The 9867-nt window shown below is 56.9% G+C and overlaps 1 protein-coding gene across 2 annotated transcripts; it reads left to right on the top strand.

The window, feature by feature from the left end:
* The first annotated feature begins 1724 nt into the window (after positions 1–1724).
* Positions 1725–8907, top strand: LOC141421390 (secreted Ly-6/uPAR domain-containing protein 2-like). Of its 2 annotated transcripts, XM_074066954.1 has the most exons (3): positions 1725–1793; positions 4466–4564; positions 7723–8907. In XM_074066954.1, the coding sequence occupies exons 1-3, from the start codon at positions 1742–1744 to the stop codon at positions 7932–7934; spliced, it is 363 nt and encodes a 120-aa protein (XP_073923055.1). In that variant the 5' UTR covers positions 1725–1741; the 3' UTR covers positions 7935–8907. The 2 variants fall into 2 exon arrangements, with proteins under 2 accessions (XP_073923055.1, XP_073923056.1); XM_074066955.1 differs by lacking the exon at positions 4466–4564 and having other exon boundaries at positions 1733–1793.
* The last annotated feature ends 960 nt before the right edge of the window (positions 8908–9867 follow it).

Here is a 9867-nt window from a genome sequence, read left to right as displayed (position 1 = left end):
ACCAGGAGAAGCCAAGCCTGAGGCCCTGCTCAGGCCTCCCCCACTTCCTTTTGGGGCTGTACCCAGGGCCCATGTGCTATGGCCTGCAGGCTTTTCCATCACACCCTTCCCTGACTGCTCCCACAGCAGCAGAGCAAAGGACCCTTGGGCTTAGGCTCAGGGCTGGGGTGGCATCTGGGAAGATCCAAGCCCTGATCCTGCCAGTTCTGGGCAAGGCCCTCTAGTGCCTGCAAGGGCCAGCAAGATTCAGTCAGGGTCCATGAGCTCAGAGGTGACATGGAATGGGTGGAGAACACCAGGGATGCTCAGTCAGCACCTGCCCACCATGCAGCATAGGGCCCTTATTCCAGGAGGCGATCAGAGCCCAGGTCTTCACAGCCCTTATTGGGCCCAATGGGAGGGGTGACAAGGTTGGGCCCCCTCCTTGCCATTTGGGGGCCAAGTACCATATGTACAAAGCCATGAGAATTCTAAAAGAGTCTAAGGAATACTTAAAATGGTGCTAACAAATAGACCAGCACAGCACTTGGTGTGAATTCAGATTCTGGCCCACAGCTGGGAGGTGAGGAAGTTACTCAGTCCAGGAGTTGGCCTGGTCTTTCCTTCCACACCCTTGTTCCCATAGCCGCCCTGGAGATTCAGCTCCACCTCCCTCCATCCACCTCACAACTGCCTTTTGCCACATGCGGCCCAGCAGTAGGCACCCAGCAGCAAGGCCAGTCCTCAAGTATGATGGAGGAGAGACCATTTGGCTCCCAGGACCCCAGAAAGAATCTGAAAAGGAACTCAAGCCCCTGTGGGGCCTCCTGCACACAGGCCAGGAAAGGTGCTGAGAGGGTTCTACACAATGATGATTTTGCCTGGGTTGGGGTGTTTTGGGCACAAGAGTAGGCCTGGAGGTGGAGAGAGTGATCCTCCCCGGGACTGAGAGAGCTGGAGCCTACCTGGAAGGGATGAGAGCTCAAAAAAGTGCAAGAGAGGGAGGCCTGAGAAGACCAGGGGAAAGGAGAGACACCAGGAGGCATGAGCTCCTTTCGCTCATCCTCTGAGGTTTTCACAAGACCCATGACCAATGCAAGTATAGGCCATTTCCTGTGTCATCTCCAAGTCATCCTGTAGTCCCCAAGCTGGCTTGGACATTTGGACCGGGCTTCTGTGCCCACCTAGGTTCTGCAAGCAGTTAGGCTCCTTGGTCCCCAGACCAGCAGCACTACCAGCCCAGGCACCCTAGGAATGCAGTTCAGCCTCTGCAGGGGTTCCAGGTCTGAATCAGCCATATCCCTGTTTGTGTGCACAATGAGGACAAAAGATCGGCCAAAACCAATTTTCAACCCACGGTGCCTCAGTTTCCCCATTAGAATGGGTTTGGTGCCTCCCTGACTGCACGGCACAAGAGAGAAGACAGAGGGGATGAGCTCTGCAGGGCACCCTCAGAGCCCCAGGGCAGAGCCATGCCACTCCCAGACTCTAGGACAGGACTGTCCTGCAGATCTTCCTTCTCCCCAGCCCAACTGGGGCCTCTTAGTAACTGCAGGAAGGGGAGGCGCTGGTTCTGGACCAAGGGGAAGGCAGAGGGGCCTGGGGGTGGGGCAGAGGGAGCCTGCGGGCATGAGTCAGGCCAACCCTGCCATCCCAAGCAACTCTTCCAACCAAATTACCAGGTCTGGCCCCAGCCCCCCCCCCGTGACCTTATAAAGGCGTCCTCACACTGGTGGCTCCCAGTTGCCAGTGAACATCCACGATGAGGACCCTCCTGGTAGTGCTGCTTCTGGCTGCTGTGTGTGCTACATTAGGTAAGGTCACTGACTGTGCCATACAGGTAGCCAGCAGGCTCTGGGTGGGGCACAAGGGGCCTAGGGCTGGCGGGGCTGTTCTGGACTGAAGAGCGGGGTACCGTCTGGGACGCTGGTGGTGTGGGGAGGGAGGCTGTAAGAGTGAGGGGCCACCCTTTATGGAGGCTCACCGCCTATCCCGACACCAGGTCTCTTTCTTTTGGGCATGGTATCTGCTATCTTTCTGGCTCTTGAGGTGGTACAAACCAGATGAGAGGCCCAAGCAACCAGCCCCTTGGATGAGCACTGGAACCTGGGATTCAGCTACAGTGACCAACTGTCTCCCTTGTCCCAGGGTGGAGGTGAGGGGTGGTTATGGGATGCGGGACTCTTGGTGCTAAAAAAGGAAGGGCCCAGGCAAGACAGCATACCTGCATTGACCCTTTCCAGCCCACTCTGCTCTGACCCTGGTGACCGGGTTTGGGGGCAGAAATGAGGCCAGGGTGGGAGGGATGTACTAGAACCTGTGATTATCAGCTGAATAATTATCGTCTCCAGGATAATTAGCCCCCATCAGCTTCCCCTGAGCATAGGGTGGGGGCGGAGTCGGGGGGCCTTGGGGAGCAGTCCAGCCAGGGCTGGGCCCACAGTGGGAAGCTGGAGAGACATTTGGAGGGCTATTAGGCAAGGGCCAGAGGCTGGCCCCTAGGGACAGGGAGGTGGTCAAGGTCAGGCTGGGGTCATCTCAAAGAATATGAAGGGGAAGGTAATGGGAGGCTCCAAGCTGGGGCACTGCTGAGGTCACACAAGCCCTAGGGTTAGGGAGAGGAGGGACAGGCTGAGTCAGGAGGTGGGGGCACTGACTGGCTGGGCACCCTTGTCCTCAGGGCTCAGTTTTCCTGGGAAAGTGTTAATGCTGGATAGCACCTATGTGGAGTTAGCTGCTGCTCAGGGGACCTAATGAGTGTTAGCCAAGGCAGATGGCCTATAGGGATACTGATAGGGAAACTGAGGTACTGTGAGGTCCTTGTTCAGAGGAACATGGGAGTGTTTCTCTGGCCATAACAAGACTGGGGGCCAGCTGCAGATGGAGAGTCCAGATCTGGCCAGTAGTCAACCCCAACAGGGAGGCTACTTTTGGGGGGTTCTAGAACCCTGAGTTGTGAAACAGCTCCTCTCAGAAACAGCTGCTGTAAGAGTCTGACCTGACCACCTGCTGCTCTAGGTCCAGCTGCAATCACCTCCTCCCTCTTCACACAGAGACACAGCATCTCTGGCTTGGCTGACCATGTGTGAGAGGTGCGACCTTCTTATCCAACAGGTGAAGCTGAGGTCAGAGCAGGTGTGCACTACATAGGACATCCCTACAGGATGCTATTACAGAGCACCCCTACAAAACATCCCAGAAGAACACCCTCACAGGGCACTACCTATAGAACACCCTCACCAGGCACCACTAAAGAACACCCTGACAGAAAGCTCCTACAGAATACACCTATACAACACCCTCACAGTAAATTCCTACAGAACACCCTACACAACAAAACGCCCCTACAGAACACCCTCATGGGACACCCCTCTTTTGCTACAGCCTCTGTCCAGCTTGAGGCTGGGGGTCACAGCAGGCCTCGGATACATGGAGAAGGGCCTAATTATTCCCTCTAACTGAAAGTCTTAAGCAGCTACTGGGTGCAAAAGCCTCAGAGCCATCCTGCATTGTCCAAGCTATTGCTGCTACTAGGCAGCTGTCCCCACCCTGGAGGCTCTTACACCCTCCCCAAGGAGCCATATGCAGTATACATTGCATCATTCATCCTCTGAGAAGACTAAGAGCATTGTTGTTTCCTACCTCAGGTGAGGACATCATAGCTCAGGCAGGGAGAAGACAGGGATGGTGAGAACGAGAACATACATCTCCTCTGAAGTCAATCCTCCTTGTATCACGTACTACTGCTGCCCTACCCCTCTGCCATCTACCATGTACCCCTGCAGTCATCCAGTTACCCAACCATCCACCCACCTACCCAACCATCCACACACCCATCTACCCATCCACCCATCCTCCTCCCACCCATCAATCCATTCATCCCCCCACCCATCTACCTATCCATCCATTTATCTTCCCATCCATCCATCCACCCACCTACCCATATACCCATCCATCCATCTATGCATCCATCCATCCAACTATCCATTCATCCATCCATCCATCTACCCACCCACCCACCCACTTATACAGCACCCATCTACCTATACAGCACCCATATGGTCTTTTCTGGTTTAGCTGATGTGACTCCACTACATTCTCTACTGTCTCCAGTTCCCTTTCTAGAGGCAGCTGCAGGGCAGGGAGGCAGATGAGTACATGAGTTCATTCGTGCTAGGGAAGCTGTGGGTGAAAGGACTGTGAGCCCAGCCTGAAGGCCGCCTGCCAACATGACACCCATCCTGCTTGTTATTCAAGCTGTCATAGCTTGGCACTGACACATGCAGGACCACAGAGAACAGGGAAAGGAGCATGTCAGGATGGCCACCGTGAAACCCCTAGCCTCAGCCCCTCCAGAATACTGGGAACATCTCTGGAGGGAGGAAGACAAGGATCAGAGAGGGTTACCTTGAACGGGCCACTAGGTGGGCGGCTGGGCACTTAGTCCCAGCCCCAGCCCAGACTGATGGCCTGTGCTTCCCCCCAGCCCGGGCCCTGCACTGCCACGTGTGCTGTGGGCATGAGAACTGCGAGTCTCTAGTGGAGTGTTCCCTGACGGACAAGTACTGTGTGATCACACGGGCCAGTGAGTATCCTGGACCACGCCTGCCCCGTCCTGCCCTATCCCGCCCCACCAGCCCCACACAAGCACTCTCGGGCTCTACCTCCAACCTCTTCCCACCCTCCACACCCAGTCAGAAGCCCTTGGTGCCCCCACCCGACCCAGGTCCAGATCCCAGGTTACCACTGCCCTCCAGGTCACAGATGGAGAAGGGCCACAGATTGAGTTGTATACAAGCCAATATATGGGAGATGCTAGCCCACTGCTAGCACAGAGCCTGGCGTTCCAGGGATCGCTGGTCCTCGCTGGCTCTTCCCAGAGCCCCATCTCCAAAAGCTTTAGCTAACCCTGGGTGCCTTCTTCCTGAGCCTGGAACTCTGCCAAACCCATGTCATAGCAGACCAAACCTCATTAAGATGGTTCCCTGAGCGATCCTGTCCTTTGTCCCCAGGCCAGACTCTCTCTCTTTCCTGTGGCCTGAGCCCCTCAGTACATCTGTTTCTCCCAGGCTCCCCACTCTGTTCAGTGGTCAGGGTAAATAGGCAGCCTCACTGTGCAGCCCTGGGTCATTCTCTGGGTCACCGTTTCCTACAAATCTCCATGAAGACAAAGGTCCTGGGCTCTAGCTCAGACTTGGAGCCGCCCCCATTTTGCAGAAAGGCAGTGTCCTTCCAGAGCCCACAAGCCCACAGCAGGGCCCGGGACCCCACACTGTGCTCCTACCCATAACAGGGCAAGCCCTCATGCCCCTCTCAGCCCAGGAGTAGGGAAAAGCACATGCCTTCCACAGGGGACCCTCCCAGGACCCTCCCCACCCCAGCAGAGGAGGTCTTGCCCAGAGTGACACCTGCTATACCACACCAGGGCTGGGGTACTCCCCACCCCACACTGACCACACCCAGACTCGGGGGTGGCACAGCATCGGCCATATAATTTCCCTGTGAGCACCTAGTGGACCAGACCAACTGGCCCCACCACTCCATCCAGGCACAGAGCAGGAACAGGATGGACCCTTGTCCTGCAGGGGGAGCCAAATAACAGCAAACAACCAAGCAAGAGGGACGCTGCCAGGGCCCCAGGGACAATCTTCTGCCTGCTGGTCCCCAGCATGCCCAGGATCCCGGGCCTGGGCTTCTCTCAGGCCTCCCAGGGCTCCCGTCCTGGTCCTTGCCCCTCCTCCTGCTTGCCCCTCACTGAGCATGCATCTGTCTGGCTCTCTGTCTGTCCATCCATCTCCCTAAGTGCCTATCGGACAAGGGGATGCTGAGTTGTATGGGACATTCCTGTCCTCACAGCTGTGTCTGACCATGAGCCACTAGAGGGGCCAGAGCCGACAAGTGGGCAGGACTACCCTCTAGAGGGGTGGCAGAGCCCCCCAGAACAACATGGGGGCTGGAGGACAAAAGCCTCCGGCAGGAAAGTCTGGCATGGGTGGACAAGGCAATCTGGCCTTGCCTCTGCACCAAGAAGGTGGTCCCAGCAGGTCAAGCGTGTCCCCAGCTTGTGGCCAGAGCAGGTGCCTCCCGGCCTCTGAGGTGGGTTGGAAAAGGGGTACTCTGACATCAGTAGCCCACTACTGACTTTGCCAGCCAGGCTGGTGCAAGGGGAGTGGCCCATCTTCTGATTCCAACCGCCAACAGCTGGGCTCAGTGGGCTCGTTTGGGCTCAGAGCCCAACCCAGTGATGGCAGGCTGAGCTCTGGTTGGAGCAGGGCCTTCTCTCTCCAAACCCGGGCATCCCTGTCTCCCAGCAATTTCTCAGAAATGAGCCACAAAGCCTGTTTCTCTTCCACATTATCCAAGAAAGCAAAGTTCCTTGCTTAAGAGCTGAGCTTAAGGGTTTACTACCCATGGTGTTTAATTGAAGGATGCACACTGGGAAAGGTGTAAGAAGTGTGGTTGTGAACCGGAGGTGTGGCTCGAGCAGTAGAGCGCCTGCTTTGCAAGCGTGAAGCCCTGAGTTTAAACCTCAGTCCCACCAAACACAAAAAAGAAATGTAGTTGTCTGGTGCCCAACCCGCTCTGCCTCCAGGCTCCAGAGAAGGCTGTACCCTCAGAGCCTTCCCTGAGCAGGTGCTGGCCTCATGCCCCCCTGGGTGAACTCTTGCCAACCTTGCAGCTCTCTTTTGTCCAAGAGCAGCTACAGTTCACGCAGACCCAGTAACTCTGCCCCTCTGCTTTGCCAAGGTTGGGAAAAGGTTATTCAGACATGCCACCAAGCTCTGCCACCAACTACACTCCACTAATGACGAACATGCCCCACTCACCACGTGCCAGCACTGGTCTCCAGCTCCCATAAATTAGTTTGTTTAGCCCCAAACAAGGGCAGATGGGGAGAGTGAGGCACAGAGAGATCAGGTGTCCTGAGGTAAAGGTATCTCACGCTCACCCTGTGGTTTCTGGCCAACTGGTTGAGGGTCATAGCTACAACACTTGACGGGGAGGCAGGCCCCGCAGGTTAAGGGAAACAACTTGCCTCCACTCACCCATGGTTCTCAGCAGCTGGCCTGTCGTCTCAGGAGTCCTGTCACTCCTACTGTGGGCTTGCACATGCAGAGCAAGTCGGGCAGTGGTGTTGCCCAAGATGCCCCCCAACCCCGATCATCCCCAGGGCCCCTGGCAAGGTCCTGCCTCTGTTTCCCTCATGAGATCTAGAGTCAACTGTGCAGGTCATGGGGTCCCTCACCATCCTCTCAGGCTTCCTAGTCCCAAGGACTTGTACCTTCCTATGTTCAAGGACTGAGAGTGGGGCCTGTGCCTGCCCTATGGTGCCTGAAACACAGACAGAAAAGAGAGAGGAGAGAAGAGGAGAGAAGGGTATGGGAAGGGAGGGGAGGTTTGGAGAGAGGAGAGCTCCCAGATGTCTCTCAGGAGAGGGAAAGTGGAGGGGCATAGGGGGACCCAGAGACTGGAGGGAGGCGTCACTGATTACTCCCTAACTCCAGATGTGACAGGGGAGCTGGTCAGAGGGGAGATAGGTCCCCACTGGCTGAGGAAGGCTGTCTGGAGCACCACCGCAAACCCTCACAGACATTGGAGGTTCCAGGACTTCCTCCATGCCAAGCAGGCTGTGCCCATGGTGCAGGGTGCTCAGGCTCTGGGGACCTCCTGGAGGGCTGGGTGGGTGGTGGCTGGGCGGGCTGTGTTTCACAATGCCCATGGACCCTCCTCCTGTCTCTGCAGCCAACCCCGGCGGCATCCTGATCATGAAGTCCTGCGCCCCGACCTGCCCCAACAGCACAGTGTCCTCGGACGGCCGTGCCCTCTCTGTCTACTGCTGCCAGGGCAACCAGTGCAACCGCAATGCAGCCACAGGCCTGACGGGCAGCCTCGGGGTCCTGTGGGCCAGCGCCTCAGCCAGCCTGCTGTGGGCATTGCTCCGGGCTGCCTGGTGAGGGTGTGGCCCTTGTGGCCTGTCCCTGTAGCAGGGGTCTGTCTACAGCCTGAGCAGCTCCCCACACCACCACCTGGTCCTAGCTGTCACTCCCTCTTCCCTGCTTCTTCCAGGATACACCCAGTCCCCTCCAGCCCTCTTCCAGAGAGGGAAAGGAAGAACCATTGTCCCCAGAGCTCTTATACAAAAAGGGCACCCCTCTCCCTGCCTCGGGGAACTGCCTGACAGGGGATGCCCCAGAGGGGCATGTCTCTCCAAAACCCACACCTCCAGGAGGCCTTAGCACTTTGCTGGGTCCTGGGGACCCCTGGCCATTCTGGAGTGGGAAAAGTCTCCCTGTTCCACACATCCCCCAGCATCCTCTATTCTCATTTAAGGGGCTGGAGGCTGTGGTTGTTGGGTTTGGAGTCTCTACCCCCTCAATTCTTGCAGAGCAGGACCCTATGGACATGGCCAGGGGGCTCCTTGGGCCTTTCCTGTTCAGGGAATGGTCCCAACTTGGAGGGCATGACTGTGAGGTTTGGTACCAGATCTCTTGGGCTTTCTGCACTCCACAGCCACCTCTGTTCTCACTCCACTACCCCTTCATCCATTCATCATCCACTGACTCACCCATCCATCCACCCGTCTGATCACACACTCACCCACCTAATCCTCCATCCACTCTCACTGACCTATTCCAGACCTGCCTGCCAGGGCCTTCCAGGGGCTCCAATTGTCGGTCAGTGTTCCAAGCCCAGAGACCCCTGCCAGCCCCTTGTCCAAGTAAATGCAGGTCTTATAAATGGTCCCCCTGGCTTCCCAGTGTGTGTGGGGGGGGGCGGATGAGGCAGGTCCCCTGGGGTTTGGTGTCAGATGCTGCAACTGGAGGTCCATCTCCACTGGGCATGGGGGGCTGTCCTACCTCCTTGCAGTGCCATCTGCCTGCCCTCTCCCTGGGCTGTACTGAGAAGAATAAAGCTGCAAGTCTGCTCAGTCTGAGATGTCTGGGGGATTCTGGTCCTTGGTCAGCCTTGTCCTCAGAGGAAGGCAGGAGGCACTTTGGAAAGGGTGGAATTCTTGAAGCATGAGCTCAGGTATGGGAGAAATGTGCTTTCCCTATACTTACACCTCCTGTTCCTGCACTGAGCCCCCTTGGCCAGTGGAGGCAGCTAGCCCCAAGTAGGGGGACTCACATGGGGTCCTCTGAGCTTTGGTGCCCCCCTCCACCTCTGCAGAGTGCTCCCAAGATGCCCACATACTGTGTCCTCCACAGTCTACATCCCAGATGGGAGTACAGGACCCTTTTGCCCCTCCGGACAGACACCAGGACTCTGAGACCTCCAGAGATCATGACTTCCCCGAGGGCTTTTCTTGGAGGATGAAGCCAGAACCCCAAGCTGTAAACCAGCTCTGTTCCCCCCCACGCCTGTCCTGAGCTCACCTACAGGGGCCAGCCTGAGGCCCTTCCTCAGGAGCCTACCCAGGCCCCCTGAATTTCTCTGCCCAGATCTGTGGAACCTCCCTGCCCTACCAGACTCCCCATCCTGTCCCACAAACAACCCCACCCACCTGAACCCGTCCTGGCCTGTGTACTTCAGAAGCACAAGAGCCTGTGGCCTGGAAGCACTGGCTGCCAGTTGAGAGTCCCCACCTTCTCACACACCAGAAAGGACCCGGTGGCCCCTGACACTGAGCATGCTGAGCAAGCCCTCCTTGAAGCCAGGCATTGGGATCCCTTTGGGACCCCTGAGCCTCCAGCACAATTTCCCCGAGTACCCAGCCTGTTGCTCTGAGAGGCCTAGGGTGGAGGTGAGGTGGGGTGAAAGGGCACAGCTGGGTTTTCTTTTCTCTTCTTTTCTTTTTCTAGTACTAGAGTTTAAACTTGGGGCTTTGTGCTAGCCAGGCAGGTGCTCTACTGCTTGAACCAAGCGGTGTGACCTGGGACTGTTTTT

The sequence above is a fragment of the Castor canadensis genome, chromosome 3, assembly GCF_047511655.1.
Source record: "Castor canadensis chromosome 3, mCasCan1.hap1v2, whole genome shotgun sequence".
NCBI lineage: Eukaryota > Metazoa > Chordata > Mammalia > Rodentia > Castoridae > Castor > Castor canadensis.
The sequence above is the reverse complement of the archived record's forward strand: the minus strand, read 5'-3'. Positions and strand labels throughout refer to the sequence as shown.

What these genes read in the sequence shown, in the direction of transcription:
- LOC141421390 (XM_074066954.1), top strand. Translation starts at nt 1,742, where the DNA reads ATGAGGACCCTCCTGGTAGTGCTGCTTCTGGCTGCTGTGTGTGCTACA. An exon ending in TGCTGTGTGTGCTACATTAG is followed by an intron (nt 1,794 to 4,465) that starts GTAAGGTCACTG and finishes GCTTCCCCCCAG; the next exon opens with CCCGGGCCCTGCACTGCCAC. An exon ending in CTGTGTGATCACACGGGCCA is followed by an intron (nt 4,565 to 7,722) that starts GTGAGTATCCTG and finishes CTGTCTCTGCAG; the next exon opens with CCAACCCCGGCGGCATCCTG.